The 19,129-nt window shown below is 40.6% G+C and overlaps 1 protein-coding gene across 2 annotated transcripts in view; it reads right to left on the bottom strand.

Annotated features, from left to right (window-relative positions):
- Nucleotides 1-19,129, bottom strand: part of LOC308685230 (interferon-induced GTP-binding protein Mx2-like) — a 43,995-nt gene that overhangs the window by 5,659 nt on the left and 19,207 nt on the right. For both annotated transcript variants that reach the window (XM_081356897.1, XM_081356896.1), the window contains 6 exons: nt 8,169-8,365; nt 7,897-8,034; nt 6,477-6,631; nt 6,244-6,382; nt 5,958-6,156; nt 5,564-5,642 (listed from right to left, as the gene is read on the bottom strand). In XM_081356897.1, coding sequence (XP_081213023.1) covers nt 5,564-5,642; nt 5,958-6,156; nt 6,244-6,382; nt 6,477-6,631; nt 7,897-8,034; nt 8,169-8,365 — 907 coding nt within the window. The remainder of the gene's footprint in view (nt 1-5,563; nt 5,643-5,957; nt 6,157-6,243; nt 6,383-6,476; nt 6,632-7,896; nt 8,035-8,168; nt 8,366-19,129) is intronic.

The following is a 19,129-nucleotide window of genomic DNA, read 5'->3' as shown; positions in this document are numbered from 1 at the left end:
CTCTAAGGGCCACTATTTTGGAAAAAGGCGTTGGCCACTCAAAAATTCAATATGGCGGCCATTTTTCAAAATGGCCGCCATTGCTATTCAATGCTTATTATATCAATTATTCAAACAGTGATCCAAGCATAAAATTTGATACAAATATACTCTCTAAAGGACATGTTAATAGAAAAAGATGCTTGTCCCTCAAAAATTCAAGATGGCCGCCATTTTTAAAGATGGCCACTGTTCCTGTCGAATATTAAGGTGAGACATGGCAGGCAAAAACATTGTTTTTTTTTTACTGGTCAATTTTGAGATTTTTGGATATTTGTCTTCAATAACATGTCTTCTTTCAGACTGTGGTGAAAAAAAGTCCAAAAAACACATTTAGATCTTTATTTTACTAGACTTTGTCTGTTTGCGTCTGTAGATTTCGCGTAAATTCAACAAAAGTTGTCGTTGTAAATCCTCCCGCCGATCCGCGATCTCTTCTGCTCTCTGTCTTCACAGGCACCGCTGGAAAGCTCTCTCTTCACTGTACAATGCTGTCGGATCCAAATATGGTCATTTCCTTTTTATCAGCAACCAATCGCGAAAGTAAAAGGGCTGAATGCGCAATCTCATTGGCTGATGATAAATCTTTAAAGCCCGTTTTCTCAAAATGACCTTTCTCTCATACTCCAAGTCTGAAATCTCCACTTCAGTAGCACCGATATACACCAAACTTTCCAGTCTTGTACCTAGTTATATTATGAAGACATTTACAGAGGGATCTGTAAATATATTATTCCTAGCCTGATTTATATAACATTTTATTCCAAAAAACATGGCGAAAATAATTTTTTAAGGCTATTGACAGTATATTATGATTTACAGGATAACAAAAGTAGATATCCATAAATGCCTCTGTATTTTTTCCCCATCTAATATGTGAACACAATGAAAAAATAATTTTTAATCTGGCTTTATCCAATACTCAGATTTCGTTTTTTTAAATATATACAAATTAGCGCATATTTAATTAGATATTGCATAATTTGCTAATTTAAACATTAAATTACAGAAAACTTTTAATAATTTTTTTTCTCATCTTAATGTAGGTAATCAACTGGGAAAGTTTCATGGTGATATCTGCTAGTTTTTTAATTTTTACCCTATTCACCCGTAGTGTCTCGCCTTAATTATTTAAATTGTTAAAATGGCGATGCAAGCATACAATTAGGCAGAAATACTCTTCAAGGAACACTCTTTTGGAAAAAGGTATGTGCCACTCAAAAATTCAGGATGGCCACCATTTTCAAGAGGGCCACCATTTCTGTCAAATAGTTATAATGTCTGCTTTGTCTGCCTCTTCTTTGACCTGTCCAGCTTAGTTAAACTTGCCAGGGATATAAAATCCCTGCCGGCATAGCTCTCAGGTTCAATGGAGTTCATACACAAGCCTCTCCACCACGGCAAGGTGTAGTCCACAGAGAGGAAGGGCCACTGTTAGAAAAAAGGATACGCTACTGGTACAGGTTGCACATACAGTGGGGAGAACAAGTATTGGATACACTGCTGATTTTGAAGGTTTTCCTACTTACAAAGCATGTAGAGGTCTGTAATTTTTATCATAGGTACACTTCAACTGTGAGAGACGGAAATCCAGAAAATCACATTGTATGATTTTCAAATAATTAATTTGCATTTTATTGCATGACATAAGTATTTGATCACCTACCAACCAGTAAGAATTCCGACTCTCACAGACCTGTTAGTTTTTCTTTAAGAAGCCCTCCGGTTCTCCACTCATTACCTGTATTAACGGCACCTGTTTGAACTCGTTACCTGTATACCTGTACACACACTCAATCAAACAGACTCTAACCTCTCCACAATGGCCAAGACCAGAGAGCTTTGTAAGGACATCAGGGATAAAATTGTAGACCTGCTCAAGGCTGGGATGGGCTACAGGACAATAGGCAAGCAGCTTGGTGAGAAGGCAACAACTGTTGGCGCAATTATTAGAAAATGGAAGAAGTTCAAGATGACGGTCAATCTCCTTCCATCTGGGGCACCATGCAAAATCTCACCTCGTGGTGCATCAATGATCATGAGGAAGGTGAGGGATCAGCCCAGAACTACACGGCAGAACCCGGTCAATGACCTGAAGAGAGCAGGGACGACAGTCTCAAAGAAAACCATTAGTAGTAACACACTACGCTGTCATGGATTAAAATCCTGCAGTGCACGCAAGGTCCCCCTGCTCAAGCCGAAGAATGTCCAGGCCCGTCTGAAGTTTGCTAATGACCATCTGGATGATCCAGAGGAGGAATGGGAGAAGGTCATGTGGTGAGACATGAGACAAAAATAGAGCTTTTTGGTCTAAACTCCACTCGCCGTGTTTGGAGGAAGAAGAAGGATGAGTACAACCCCAAGAACACCATCCCAACCGTGAAGCATGGAGGTGGAAACATCATTCTTTGGGGATGCTTTTCTGCAAAGGGGACAGGACGACTGCACCGTATTGAGGGGAGGATGGATGGGGCCATGTATTGCGAGATCTTGGCCAACAACCTCCTTCCCTTAGTAAGAGCATTGAAGAGGGGTCGTGGCTGGGTCTTCCAGCAGGACAACGACCCGAAACACACAGCCAGGGCAACCCTAAGGAGTGGCTCCGTAAGAAGCATCTCAAGGTCCTGGAGTGGCCTAGCCAGTCTCCAGACTTGAACCCAATAGAAGATCTTTGGAGGAGCTGAAAGTCCGTATTGCCCAGCGACAGCCCCGACACCTGCAGGATCTGGAGAAGGTCTGTATGGAGGAGTGGGCCAGAACCCCTGCTGCAGTGTGTGCAAACCTGGTCAAGAACTACAAGAAACGTATGATCTCTGTAATTGCAAACAAAGGTTTCTGTACCAAATAAGTTCTGCTTTTCTGATGTATCAAATACTTATGTCTTGCAATAAAATGCAAATTAATTACTTAAAAATCATACAATGTGATTTTCTGGATTTTTGTTTTAGATTCCGTCACTCACAGTTGAAGAGTACCTATGAAAAAAATTACAGACTTCTACATGCTTTGTAAGTGGGAAAACCTGCAAAATCAGCAGTGTATCAAATACTTGTTCTCCCCACTGTATCTGCGAGAGGGAAGGCGGAAGGACCATCAGAATTAAGACTGGTTTCAACAATATAGGTGACCAGTTCAGAAAGAGCCATAAGAAAGATGGCTGGTTGAATCGTTTCACTCTGTGACTCTTTCTCAAGCCTTCTGAGGTGGAGTTTCTCTCTGTTGTAAAGATGAATGAGACACAAATGATGGTATTTCAGCTCCTGTGCAATGGCATCAGCACCACTTAGTTAAGACAATAATTTAGCATCATTCAGTGTTTGTGCACATTTATGTAGTCTGTCATTCAGTTGCAGTGTCATTACCTGACGTAGGTCAGATTCAGGAGATATGTTATCACAAAAAAAGCAAACCTGATCATCTAGACGTTTCTGCATCATGGTTTTGCGATGCTTTGTTTGGCCTTCATCTGTCTCACTACATTGAGCATCGGATTGTTGCTTCTGGGCACGAAGTAACTTTGTGTTGTTGAACCGAAGTCGACAATTGTAGTGATACTTGGTTCCTTCTCAAAGTAGCTTCTATACCACCACCTTCATCCAGTCGTTCCAGGTCCAGGGTCATTGGCATTTTGTTCATCTTGTGAAAGAGTGGAATGTTGGTGGCAATCATTTTATAGCCATCATGTTGAGAAACATGATGGGTAGGTGGTGATTGGAGGGGTTCCTTTGTGTCTGTCTGACAAAGACAACATTTCATCCAATCAGTTGGCCTCTTGGCTGACATGGGATTTTCATTTGCCATTTTGGAGGTTTGTTGTCTGATTAAGGCCGAGGGGTTATCCTTTTACCACCTCAATCATAGACATAGTACACATTCAGGTATGGGATACAACTAGGTACGGGTCACCTACACCTAGCCCGATCATTCATCCAGTGCCATTTAAGTCCCGTGTGATCTGTACACCTTCCAGGTAAGCATACATGAACAAGTGTATGGCTCGGCTCTCCCATGCTGGCACAACCTGTCAATTCGGGTGCGGTTTAGGGACACTAAACTTAGCTATACTATTACTACTAGTCAAGAACTACAGTGAAAGTAAAACTAGATCAGCTGACACTGAATCCCATGCTGAGTTCCACAGCAGTGAAGTCACCAGTGTGCCCTGGTTGTGTAATGACGTTCACTCTATTAAACAAAACCTTCCTTAACACATTAAATTGAGCTCTGACAGAAATGGTGGCCATCTTGAAAATGGTCGCCATCTTGAATTTTTGAGTGACACACATCTTTTTCCTTGATAATGTTCCTTTAAGAATATTTGTACCAAATTTCATGATAGCATCACCATTTGAAAAAATAATAATTAAGGATTCAAGAAAAATGGCGGCCATCTTGAAAAATGGCGGCCATCTTGAAAAATGGTTGCCATCTTGAATTTTTGAGGGACAAGCACCGTTTTCCAAAAAAAACATTCTGAAGAGAGTATTTTCACAAAATGTTATGCCTACATCACTGTTTGAACGATTGACATAATGAGCATTTGACAGAAATAGCGGTCATCTTGAAAAAATGGCCGCCATGTTGAATTTTTGGATGGCCAGCGCCTTTTTCCCAAAGAGTGACCCTTAGAGAGTATCTGTGCCAAATTTCATGCTTCTATACCAATTTGAACGATTCTCTTGAAATATGCCATTAATCTGCTGCACTAAATTACGTATGTGCTAATTTGCATAAATACCACAACAGATCTAAACAAATTTGGGTATAGCCAGGTGAAAATGTCTTGTTGATATATAACAGTAAAAGACTTAATGTTAAGGTCTGAATGGAACCCATTTAGGCTACCCATGAGCATTAATACATAGAGGCAGGAAGAAGTACTTTAGAAACCAGCCTTTATTATTATTGCAGAGATGGGGTTTGGGGCTGGGTCCATGGGACTGTTTCTGGGGGACGAATCTGAGGGACGAACAGGAGACAATGGTAAGGAGAATACAGAAGACAAAAGGTAGGTAAAATAAAAAGTGAATCCCCAGAAACAGTCCCACGAACCAAGTCCCAAACCCCATCTCTGCAATAATAATTAATAAAGGCTGGTTTCTAAAGTACCTATTCATTCATATTCATGCTATGTATGAATAGGCTATAGCCTAAAGCACAGCTCACACACAAGTAACTTTCAAAACATGCAGCTTTCTATTGGTAAACGCGGCGGATCCATGTATCCAATTTGTACCGATTCCGATATTTACATGAGAGAAGCTTTCACTTTCACATGAAATTCTTGATTCTGTGGATTCCTATTGATAAAGACATGGTTTATGCAGGTTTTAGCCCGGATGCAGCTGGAGTCAGTCACACAATTAGCAGCCATTGTAGTCAAACGAACACTGTCAAATGTGTTTGCCGCAACAAAACAAAAATAAATAAATAAAAATATTGTTGAGAATGCCATTGCCTCCTTTTAAAGCAGTGAATTCCTATTTCAAAATGAAGTTTGCATCCCTGACCATTAGTAACTTACTTTGATGTGATCAACGAGATGCTGAGTCAGTTTGACGGCAAGACATTTAATAGTCACTTTATCTTTTTCCAAGAGGTCTCTGTAGAAAAATAAAAGACACTTTTTGAAAAGTTGGTATACTATATAGCTTGATAACCTCCTGGTATTTCAAAAACTCATAACTGCTTTGGCCAAGGTGAACATTAGCTAACAAACTAAAATTATTAAAAGTATAGGATGCCATTTGCTGAATGTGCTAACTTCAGTTCAGACATACTATGCTAGCAAACTGGTTGGAATAGGGAAAAAAGTAGCCTTTTCTAAACAGTGCAATTCAAGTCCCATTGACATACATTTTAGAGAACAAAATGTTAAATACTGGTTAAAAGGTTAAATATTCTTTTCACATTCTAACCTGAAACTGTCATGCTTTTGGAAGAAATCTTTCTCTTTTTCTGTCGCCTCCTCCAGAGAAATTTTCTCATCGATCTGCTGTTGTCCTCTACACTTCACAATGATGTAACCTTTGCTGAGAGGAATCACTTTGTTGTGGACAATGGCCAGAATGTCCTTCTCTGTTCCCTTGTCTATGAGATCTGGCTTGGTCAAAATGGCTGTTAAAAAAAAAGGTAAATTATGCACATTTGCTTACAGAAGTGCTTTAAACTATTTGTTGATAGATGATGTGCGGATCATCTTACCGATAGTTCTTCTGCCCTCAGGATCTACTTCTTGTGCCATTTTTAATGCTTCTGTAGTTGCAATGTCAGTGTTACAAGGGACCACCACCATGTTTATAGTCTCTTGCTTCTCAATAAATTTCATAATCAGACGTTTGATCTACAAGACATGAAGAAATTGTTTAAATACTGAACTGAACTAATGTTCTGCATGTGGCACGCAAGACAATAATAAATCAGATTATACTTTCAACCTGGTTTTCAATATCATCGGGTTGTCCTGGGACTGGGACTCTGGCAATTCCAGGTAGATCGATCAGTGTGAGGTCACACACATCTGGTGACATGACCTCTAAAGTGATGAGGTCATCACATATTCCTACCCCTTTTCCTGCCAGCTCATCCTGGGCTGTAGAACAGACATACTGCATAATTAAATCAATGCATTCAACAATGCAAATCAATGCATTCAAAGTGTAGAGCAGCCAAAAGGATGACAAAAAACACCTGATGCTATGTTATGGTGGTGCTAATGGTGGCTATGGCTAATGGTGGTGCGCAGGGGCATGGCATAAATAAAAAATGTGCTGGGTAAATCAGTTCAGACCGCTCATTTGCGTACAGACATGGTTGACAGCTGTTAATAAACAAACACCGTTTTAGATCGACACTGTAATACTGTATAAGATATCCATTTGAACTGAATACATAAATCTGCCGATTTCAGAGAAAAATGCGAAACTGTGACATTCACTGACTCGCTTTACAGCAGTGCTAAATCCATGGTTAAAACCGGCACTAAAGTACTTACTTCCCGCCAAAATAAAAGCTTGCTGATTTTAGGTTTGAAAATTGTGGGAATTCTAATAAAGAAGTAAAAAAATCTAAATGTAAATATTCGCATTGTATTTTTTAAGTGTATTATAAAATAAGTGTATTTTTATTGAATAATAATAATAAAAAATATATTAAATAGGATTATCACACTTTATTTATTATTTTGTCTTTTATAAAAATATATAAAAAAAAACACTAAATAAAATGCAGTAATTTTATTATTAAGTATTTGTATTATTCATTATTTTACTATTAATAATTATTTTTATAGTTTTATTTAATGGGTCACACTATGTGCAATGTGAGCACCAACCCGAATCTCTAGGAAAAGATAAGTTTCCAATCTCTGGAAAAACTTATGTGCACCCCTGATTATACTGTATATGAAGTTAAAAAAATAATTTCTCTTATATTTTGTTGGCTCATTGATATTCAATGTATTATAGCATACTAAGCAGAAATGCACATTTAAAAAGTACTAGTACCTATTAAGATCTTTGGTCTAAAAAGTTACTAGTAACTAAAATATAAGTACTAATTCAAATTTTTCTTAAGTATAATTAAATGCTAGACTATTGGAATAAATACTAGTTATAATAAATAAGAACTAGTAGCCTATCTAATTAATATGTAGTATCTTTAAAAGGGTACTTGTACCTAAAGAATAAGCACTAGTAGCTAATGAATAAGTAGCTAATGGAAGATACTAGTGTCTAAAAAATAAGTAGGCCTACTAGTAGCATGAAAATAGATACATTAGTATATTATAGTATTTTGTACATGCTTTAAACGCTTCCTACTGGAAAACAAAACAGATTGCAAGCATTTTTTCCTAACCTGCTTTAATGTAGTTTCCAACTAATGATGAATTCACAAATTCGTTTTTCTTATCACGGTAGGATAGAACAGCCTTCCAGCTGACTCCGACTGTTACCTTCTTTAGCCTCAGCTCTAGTGGACATCTGGTGACAATTCCTATAGCAAACACAGTTCAGTTAGCAATGACAGTTAATTAATAACAAAAACTGGTACTGACAAAAGATATCACTCTTATTATTTGTATTCAATTTTGAATATATATGAATATCAAGAGTAAAACCAGCTCTCACCGCTTCCTCTTGGTAATTCAACTCCAGACAGTGCTTCCAACACAGAGCTTTTCCCAGAACTCTGATCTCCGATCACTGCAATAGTTGGTAATGCCAAGTCCTTCTGAATGCCAACTGACCGCAGAGTGTCGATCAGATCAATGTATGGACGAATTTTCTCTTCTAAAAGACTGTGAACTGCTCCTTTCATTTTCTGACTGTAAATATAAAAATGTACATTTTATTTCTAAAATCCCACTTTGCTATATCAGATTGCACTGTATTATTTTCTTATTTATTTAGCCTAGTCTTTTTTTTATTTTTTTTTTATAATTAAACTATGTGTATAAATAATCAATTGTTGTTTTTTTTTACTCCAGCGCACATAGCCTACTAAAAAATAAACTGGCCTATAAAATAATTTAAAATATACATCTCAAAAGTAATTGACGAGATAAAAATTGTAAGTTACATTATATATTAACCTTTAATTTTGAGAACACTGAACGTTGTCATTATCGTAATGAGCACTTCTGTTTGAAAATAAATATAACGTTACCTTGTCTTGAAACAAAAAAGTTTTTAATGCCTCTCAAATATGTTAGTTTTTATCCAAACACAGTGTTTGTGGCAATGCTAAATAGAAACCAAATCCTGTGTGTCTCATGTAGACTGAATTTATAGTGTAGCGGCAGCCTATCACACCCCCTGATAAGAACGAAAATAAAAGTACATCAAACACGAGGAGTTCTGTGATGAGAGTTTCTGGAAAAATACCAGGGGGGTGTTGTGGGGATGGGCGGCTGCCTTGTATTTTTATAAGACAGTGAAAAAAGCACATGGTCAAGCAGATAAGAGTGAGACATCATAATGGAAACTGTAATGAGGTAACATACCCTGAACACTCAGTTGATTAAACCAAACCTTGCTTAATTGAGGTACGTTCACGTTGTTCATAGTTAACACACAAGACATTCTCAGAGCGAAAAATCGACGAGTCACCATGGAAACGGACGCTAAGAAAAAGCGCGCCATACTACCAGAGATCATAGACAGTAAAAGAAAGAGATAATACTTCTTTCTTCTTCTTTTGTTAAATGCTTATTTACATACTTAGTGCATATCGCCACGCCACCTATTTGGTGCTTGAGCAATAATTTTTCAATCTTTTCATTTAATACTCTTCTTTAATCACTGTGAACAAGAACTATAACCCCTTTTGCGCCGACGTCACAGTTACGGAGTGAAAACTGGAGGCGGCCACAACAAACCAGCACAGATTCGACTACATAATAAGGAGCTTAAATTACTATTATTATTAAATGTCATCTTGATGTGTTGTTGGGTTCTAGAATCGACGGAGTACAGGCTCCAATTTGACATTTTATCACATAATGTTTTCTAAATGATTGTGATTATTTGTGAATTATCAGATTGTTGTTTTGATTGATTGGGACTAGACTTTTTGAAGAACCTGGTAAGAAAGGGTAATCAAATACATAGTTAAAAAATGAATATGCTGTATCTGGAATTTTTATGTCAAGAAAATATTCACATAATTACAATTGCACCGTAATGTCACTCTTTACATTGTCGTCTTCTGTCTGGCCTTGGCGCTGGCTAGGCAGAACTGCGGATCGTACCACATGTCTTGTACGTGGCCATTCAGCACATAGTTATAGGCATCTAAAGATGTATATGCCCTCAGTTTCTCTTTATGCTCAGTTTCTCTATCGGGCAGGTGTAGAGCAGGCTTCTCAACTGGAGGTAGCGTTGACATTAATCCTGTCAGATCGTCCATCCATTAAAGGATTAGTTCACCCAAAAATGAAAATTCTGTCAGTAATCACTCACCCTCATGTTGTTCCAACCATGCAAGTCTTTCGTTCATCTTCGGAACACAAATTAAGATTTTTGATGAAATCTGACAGCTGTCTCACTACTCCATAGGCTTTCAGAGGGACCGAAACTCGCCGGCCCAGAATAGTTATTAAAAACATTGTTAAAATAGTCCAAGTGACTACAGTGGCTCTACATTAAGTTTATCATGCGATGACAATACTTTTTGTGCGGAAAAACAACAAAAATAACAACTTTATCCAACTATTAGTGTTCTTCAATGTGGGCCTCTGACGAGAGTTCACGGGAGCGCCAGGACGCATGCGCGAGAACTGAGATTACGCCGTTCTTCTTCTACTAGTACTTGTTACTGGCTGCTCACTCCTTGGGAGTATTACCGGTATCTACTGTACAAGATGACGTCCCGACATTGCCGGAAGCGCAAAACGGTCTGTTTATAAGCAGAGGAAGACGCACGCTGCTGTATGTAAGCTATTGAATTCGACACTTATTGTGATTTAGGTCTCAATGATGTCGGGACGTCATCTTAATAATAATAATAATAATAATACATTTTATTTATAATGCGCTTTTCTGAAACCCAAAGCGCTACAAACAATAAAACAAGTAAAGTACAAAGTACAAGAGTAATACAAAATAATCATTACAGTGCAACCCAATAAAATACTACTCATGACAGTTCAAGTAAGCAATTTTAAAAAGATGTGTTTTTAACAACTTCTTGAAACTGGCTAATGTAGGAGCGTCTCTAACAGTAAGAGGAAGTGCATTCCATAACCTGGGTGCCGCAACAGAGAAAGCTCTCTCCCCCATAGATTTTAATCTACAGGGAGGCTGCTGAAGAGTAAGAGAATCCGTAGACCGAAGGGAACGAGAAGGCGCATACAGGCTGACTAAGTCACAGATATAAGAAGGAGCAATTTCATGTATAGCTTTGTACGTTAGTGTAAGAGTTTTAAAAGCAATACGTGACTGGACAGGTAGCCAATGCAAACTATAAAGCACACCTGTAATGTGCTGACGTGGTGAAATGTATGTAAGCACACGTGCTGCTGAATTCTGAATGCACTGCAGGCGTTTTATAGATTTAGCAGGTAAACCAACAAAAAGTGCATTACAATAATCAATCCTGGATGTAACAAATGCATGAAGAAGCCTTTCAGCATCAGGTAAAGTAAGACAGGGCCTAATTCTTGCAATATTTCTTAGATGATGGAATGCAGATTTAGTAATACTCTTAATATGAGAGTCTAGTGTTAAGTGGGCGTCAAAAATCATACCAAGGTTACGAGCACAAGAAGATGTAGATAAAACAGGCATGTGATTGGCTAAGGACAAAAAAGCAGGAAAATATACTAAGACCCCCAACAACCCCCCCCCCCCCCTCCATCCCCCCGCCCTGCCGATCAAACTGGTGGCGGATCTATACGGATAGTAAAGCAAGACCCATAACAACTTATTTGAACAAAAAATATATTTTAATTTATTTTACAGCTAGTTGTGCAACATGCAACTTTTTTTGTACAGTATGACAAATGACAACTTATTTGGTGGATGCGTCGCAGTGGAAATCAAAGCCAAGCGTCTAATCCACTGCGCCTAGTAATTACTATACTATAGTAATAGTATAGTATAATAATAGTAGTAATAATAATTATAACAACAATGACAAGTGTCTAATCCACGCCATCAACAGTGCGCCATCAACAGTGCGCCATCAACAATTTAAAATAATTGGATTTCCATTTTTTAGACTATACTTTAAATTATCATTTTTTTTCTGTGATGCAAAGCTGAATTTTCAGGATCATTTCTCCAGTCCTTTAGAAATCATTCTAATATGATGATTCATTAGCAAAGTTGGAAACAGTTCTGCTGCTTAATATTTTTTAATATTCTGTGATACTTTTAGGATACTTTGATGAATAAAAAGTTATAAAATTAAAATAAAAATAAAAAAATAGAAATCTTTTGTAACAACAATCTACACTACTGGTCAGTAATTTGGGTTCAGTAATTTTTTTCTTTCTTTTTTGAAATAAATCAATACTTTTATTCAGCAAGGATGTGTTAAATTGATAAAAAGTGATAGTAAAGAAGATTTATATTAGGAAATATTTGGATAAATGAATAAATGCAGTTCTTTTTAACCTTTTATTCATCAAATATTTTAGGCAGCAGAACTGTTTCCAACACTCATAATAAATCAGAATATTAGAATGATTTCTAAAGGATCATGTGATAGACCGGATGTCACAAGCTGAAGACTGGAGTAATGATCCTGAAAATTCAGCTTTGCTTCACAGAAATAAATTATAATTTAAAGTATAATAAATTGAAAACCAATTATTTTAAATTGTAATAATATATCACAATAAATAAAAAAAATCTGTATTTTTGATCAAATAAATGCAGGCATGATGAGCCGAAGAAACTTCTTTCAAAATAGTAATGTTTCCAAACTTTTGGCCTGTACTGTATTCCCCCCAAAACTGCACAACTGTAGAGTAAAACATTAATAAAAAAGTGATAATAAAAAATGTGTCTTAAAACTGACATGATTGTAACAAAATCACACAGTATGGAGAACTCGGAACAACTGCTAACATTAAGTTTAAGGTAAAAATAACTGCCATGAATTTATAGTATCTTACTCCTATGCAATTAGATAAACTGTTAATTCACTACATCACTTTACCTCTGTCTTTATCCCCTTTTATCCTCTTCTTTTTGGCACTGTATCTATCGCAGACTATAATGCTCATTTATAATGTGTCATGTAAATTCGGCCATCCGTCACAATCAGGAAACTTTCACCGCGTCTAGAAACTGGCGCGAGCTGCCAGGCCCGTTTCTACGAGCCTGTGTGTTAAGCGCCCTCAAAAAAAAAAAAAGCAATGCTGTCTACATTGGATGCGGCGTCGCGCACGCTACACAACAAATTACCAACAACTGATCGCGCGCGCGCTCTGTTTCTGACGCACTTCAAGTATGGGAAGCCAAACAAACCAAAAGTGGGACGAGACAGCGGGGGTTTCAAGCACTCGCTGGGCGGGGAAAGATTGCATCTCTCTGCCATCTGTAACCATGTTGACGTGCCGCCCGGTGTGGCCGCGATTCGCGGCGAATGTGGTTCCGTCCCGGGTTACCATGGTGACGGCTGTGAGATTACCCCCCGCCCCCCATTTTTTTTTTTTTTTTTACAGATCTGCATGATTCACGTAAATCACATTTTCAGGTCGGAAAATCCGGAATTCCGGATTAATCCGGAAAAATCACATCCCTGATAAAACACTATCATCGATGATCAAATTAAAATGTCTCCCTTTGTGGGTAGCCGCAGGTGTGCCAATGAGTAAAATCTCTGTCTTAGAGGAGTTCAATTTTAAAAAATTATGATGCATCCACGTTTCCTGCACACATTCCGAGAGAATTTTGGAGGTGACAGTAGGATCAGATTTAGAGCTAATATAAATTTGAGTATCATCAGCATAAAAATGATACCCCAGACCATATTTCCTGATTATTTGCCCCAAAGGAAGCATATAAACACTAAACAATGTGGGACCCAAAACAAATCAGTGGTATACCAAGGAGATGATTTAGCAAATGAAACAACACGTTCTCTCCTAGGGGCTAGTATGTCCAAAGCAGAAGACAAAATAGAATTATAGTGATCAACAGTTTCAACAGTAGAGTGCTCTGATATCATACAAGAAAGACTGTCAAAATTAATATTCTTGACATTTCTAAAACTAATGACCCTCTTTTGAGCATTTCTTAAAGATGGGACATTTAAGTTAAAAGTGAGAAGCCTATGATCGCTAATACACAAGTCACTGCTGTCTAGCTGGTCAATGTCCACCCCTACAGAACACACCAGATCAAGTGTGTGACCCTTATGAGTGGGAAATTTCACATGCTGAATCATGTTAAAACAATCTAATACCTCCATGAATTCCACAGTTAGATTACTCTTAAAATTATCCACATGGATATTAATATCGCCAGTGAGAATCATTGATGGACAGACAGAGCTCTGAGAGCTCATTAAAAAACAAAGAATTAGGTTTTGGAAGTCGATAGATGAATACAATAAGAACAGGAGAAGTACCGTTAATTTTAAAAGCAACACACTCAAATGATGATACGCAGGGAATAGTAATTTCCGTAACAGATAATACATCTCTGAATATAACAGCAAGACCCCCGCCTTTACCACTTAGACATGGCCTCTGGATATATGTATATCCTGGTGGAGTACACAAATTTAAGTTTATGAAGTCATTTGGTTGGTGCCAAGTCTCACAGATACAAAATAAATCCAGAGCATTGTTCAATATGGTATCGTAGAGTAGAGCAGTCTTATTGTTCAAAGAACAAACATTAGTGCAAATCGCGCAGTGTCGAGTCGTATTTTTTGAGGAGTCATTTGTGGATAACGCAAGTTTGCATGGCAAACACCGCGTAAAGAATGTTTACTTCGACATTACGGATGTCGTATATGGGAACTCCTTTCATCCTTCACTTCCGCTGAAATCTTATAGGCTAACGCCAGCAGAGCTAGCCAATTGACGCAAAATATGCAAATACTGAACCCCGTTGCAGTATAAAGCAAGTGCAGCGTCAATTCCATTCAGAATCTCTCTCTTCACGCTCAAATCGTGTGCTAGAAAGCTGATACTACACTAACAAACTTTTGGATTATTCGCCGTCGTCGAAGGTGCGCCAGAGATACTACAGTCTCCTGCATCCGATGGCGACTGTTTGCAACCTGTGCAAGGGCTCCATCGTGCCCCCGGATACACACCTGTTTTGTGTCACGTGCATGGGGCTGGCCCATGCTGAGTCAGCCCTCAGAGATGAAGGGTCCTGCGAACACTGCGCGGACATGTCCCTGCGAGCTCTCAAGGCCAGGCGGGATGAAGCTCGCGCAGCAGCGGGGATCGGGCCTACCGCCGCCACCGAGCCGCTGGTCGATCTCCGGTGAGTTTCCCCGACCCCACCTTTCACCCCCCCGCGAGGTCGCTGACTTCGTGTCCTTCGGGGCGAGTGAGGAAGACGACTCCATGTCTTTCTCTGTCTGCCTCCGAGAACGACTGGGGTGCGGAGCAGGCCGCACCGCTGACGGCCGCGGAGCAAGAGACCCCGGCGGACCTGCAGGACGAGCTCTTTCGCATCCTCTCTAAGGCCGTCGAGGAATTGGACCTCTCGTGGAAAGCTCCCGATGAGCCGTCGAAGAGCAAACTCGACACGTGGTTCCTGCAATCGAGCCGCCGTCAGGCCGCTTCGAGAAGAGGAACCCCATTTTTTCCTGACGTGCATGCGCACGTGGTGAAGTCGTGGGCGGCCCCGCAATCGGCGCGCACCCTCACTTCCACCCAGGCCATGTTTGCCCCCGTGGACAAGGCGGGGGACCACGGCTACCTCCGCATCCCCCCGTCGAGGAGACCATCGCCGCGCATCTCTGCCCGTCGGCTCCCGCTCTGGGCTCGGACCACAGCCTGCCGTCCTGAGCTTGCAGATTCACGGGCCACCAGGCTAACAAAGCCTACGGTGCGGTGGGGGAGGCGGTATCTGCGCTACACGCCATGGCCGTGCTACAAGTGCTGCAGGCTAAGCAGCTGAAGTCCCTGGATGGTGCCGCCTCTATCGACGCTGACGCCATTCGGGATTTTCGTTCGGCCACGGACCTCGCGCTCCTGGCCACGAAGCGTTCGGCCCAGGCGATTGGCCGTTCGATGGGGTTCTTGGTGGTCCTCCACAGACACCTGTGGCTCACCCTGTCGGACGTGCAGGAGGCTGACAGGAAGACACTCTTGAATGCGCCGATCTCCCCTGCAGGCCTGTTCGGAGACGCCGTCGAGAAGGTCACCGAGCGTGGTCACCTTCACCCCGGGACGGTTCAGCTGATATGGAATCGTTTCGGCAGAGCGGAGGTCGACCATTGTCAGATGTTCTTCTCGCTGTCCCGTTCCCCCCGGGAGATGGACGAGCTAACTTCGCGATGGCCGAAAGTCTGTCTCTATGCCTTTCCACCGGTAAAAATTTTGCCCATGGTGTTGTGCAAAATCAGGGAGAAGGGGACTCTGGTAGTCCCGTACTGGCCGAATCAGCCTTGGTTCGCGGATTTGATAGAGTTACTGGCAGGGCAGCCATGGGAGATTCCACTCAGGAAGGACTTGCTGTCTCAGGCGAGCGGATCGATCTGGCATCCCAGCCCCGGGCTGTGGAGCTTACATGTGTGGCCGCTGCAGGGTCGCTGAGCGGGCTGGATGCGCTGCATTCGCGAGTTTAGAATACCATCGCGGAAGCGCGAGCCCTGTCCGCTAGGCGCTTGTATGCTCTGAAATGGGGTGTTTTCTCAAAATGGTGTCAGGATGTCGATATAGACCCAGCGAGATGCTCTGTGTCGGATATTATACGCTTCCTTCAGTACAGGATGGATGACAGTTGGGGATTTACAGGCTTTCTCTGTAAGTGAAGATTGTATTCGCTTTGGACCGGGAAACTGTAATGTGACGCTCAGACCGAGGCCGGGTTACGTCCCTAAGTCGCTCAATACCCCGTTCAGAGAGCAGATTGTTTCTCTGCCTGCCCTGTCGGCTGAGCCATCAACCTCTCAGGGTTCGGATGCTCAGAGTGCTATTTGCCCAGTCAGAGCGCTCCGGGAATACATTTCTCGCTCGGCCACTTTTCGTCAATCGGACCAGCTATTTGTGTGCTTTGGTGGGCGCAATAAGGGACGGGGGGTCTCTAAACAGAGGCTTGCTCACTGGATTGTGGACGCTATTGTTTTGGCTTATGAATGCCTGGGGCAGGAATGCCCCCTTAACGTCAAGGCCCATTCGACTAGGGCGATCGCCTCCTCGTGGGCCTGGACTAAGGGTATGTCTATTCAGGATTTATGTCTTGCGGCTGACTGGTCTTCTCAGAACACGGTTGCCAGGTTTTACAAGTTGGATTTGCCCTCTGTAGCGTCTCGAGTGCTTTTGGTGAGTTGATTGCATTACACAGCATTGAGAGAGCTGCTCTGCGCTTTGCTCATGAGTTGTTCTATGTGCTATTTGTGTGTGTTTTAGACTGTGTCACCGCAATGCGTTGGCCTTCTCTTACTGTTGTTGCCCTGTTGCTCTAAAACAGTGCTAACTTCCCCCGGTTATACTGCTCGGGATATGCAAATTCTGGCAGTGTTTTGTGAGCTTGTGATTGGTTCCTTTGGACCTATAAGAGGTTAGAGGTTCGCTATTGGTCAATCTCGGCCTATCAGATGCTCGCATACTGGGGGGGGGGGGGGGGGGGGGTCTTGGTATTGGGTTCTGTTGTCAGTGGTTTGTTATGCTGCCACGGCGGGATTCTATACAGTTCCCATCAGAGCCGCCTTAACCTAATGTTAGGCCCCGGGGCTGAGAGGTTTTGTAGGCCCCCCATCCCCTCGATTTAAAAAAAAAATGTAATATCTAGGTAATCTACATCACAGAATGCATTAGTTTCTTTCGAGACCTACAACAGTGAGTTTTTTTTAATAATGTTTTCAATTTTAATATTGTTATTAACATATCACTGAGGACATAAACACAAGACACATTATTTAACAACCACACGCAGCAACTAAATTTCAACTTTATGCAAATGAGAAGCGATTTTCGCGAGCGACAACCAATAGGAAAGAAGCCTTTCAGTGGAGCTCAGCTCCCGTCACCGTCTCGAGTGCAGTGCAGGCAAGACAGAAGAGTTCGAGGGCGATTTCACTGTTTTATATGATTTGACTGTAACTAGCCACAAACATGGATATAATAAAATGATGCATGGAAAAGAAACTGTCGACAGTCTCAGTGAGTTTATGCTGGTGAGTTTATGCTGGATTTAGTGCGCAAATCATTTTGTTTACAAATTAGATGCTTTGCAGTTGTTATATAGCCTACATATTTTGGATGTGTTCATTGTTATTATATTGGCTGGGTTTATAAAAGTTAATAAAATTTAAAGGATCATTGCTTGGTGCATTTGGAAACAAAGCTTGTCTATTTCTAAATGTAATCGCGTGCATCGCTGATGATTATACTGTCCGTGTGATGAAAAAAAAACTTTTAAGATTAAGATTAAACACACTTGCAACAGACACACCCCAAAGCGCAGACGTTAGGCACTGAGAGGACTTTTGCCACCGTATCGCCTCATTCACGCCGCGGGACCTCTAGACGCGCGTAAACGCGTCTTTGCATTGACTTAAAGGAACTGTATGTAGGATTGTGGCCAAAACTGGTACTGCAATCACTTTAAAAATACTATAGAGCGGTGTATCCCCTCCCCCTCCCCCCTCACTCGAGGTTGCCAGATAAGCTGAATTCAGCAGAAACGTAGGCTGCTTCAATGAGCTTCCGACGAGACGTACACAGTAAGTTTTTTTTCTGTTAATTATGTTTATGCTTCATGATGAGAGATATTTTGATAAGTAATTATGCATTTAAAAAATGTACTAATTGTCCTTAGTTAAATATAATCGTAAAGATGTATGCTCGTATGTGACAGACAGAACGGTAGCTGTAGCCTGTAAGTCTAACTTGTAACGTTATGTATCTGTCATTAATGTAAGCACAAGCCTATGTCACTATGTGTAACCAATATCAAAGATACAGCTATTCATTTAGCTGATGCTATAGCAGATAAGTGAAAGTGGCCAGCTGTATTTTTTTACTTACCCTGCAGCCCACGTCCATAACACGCTAAAATATGTGATGTGAAATACAGGTCAACTTCAGCATGTGTAACTTAGTCCACAATATACGTGAAGAACTTTTACTCGAATATTTTTTTCTGAGGTAAAGTTAGGCTTCTGTCTCAATTACGTTTCAAATTTTCATATAATGGGCATGCTAATGTTTTCCTCAGCATCTCAGCATAATAACAGAGAAACGGGCTCCTATAAATGCATTGCTAATGTTAGCATACGTCCATGTGAGCTAACGTTACGTTACTTTGCACGAACATGCATAACTTTGTTCGACTGTCATGAATATATGAAATGTCCATTGACATCAAGTACAAGTTAGCCAAGCATAAGTTAACTTAGATGAATCGTACCTGTCCAGTAGAAAATTAGCTACGTTGGCGTCTGTGTT

This window comes from Scardinius erythrophthalmus (genome assembly GCF_964197995.2).
Source record: "Scardinius erythrophthalmus genome assembly, chromosome: 24".
NCBI lineage: Eukaryota > Metazoa > Chordata > Actinopteri > Cypriniformes > Leuciscidae > Scardinius > Scardinius erythrophthalmus.
The sequence above is the reverse complement of the archived record's forward strand: the minus strand, read 5'-3'. Positions and strand labels throughout refer to the sequence as shown.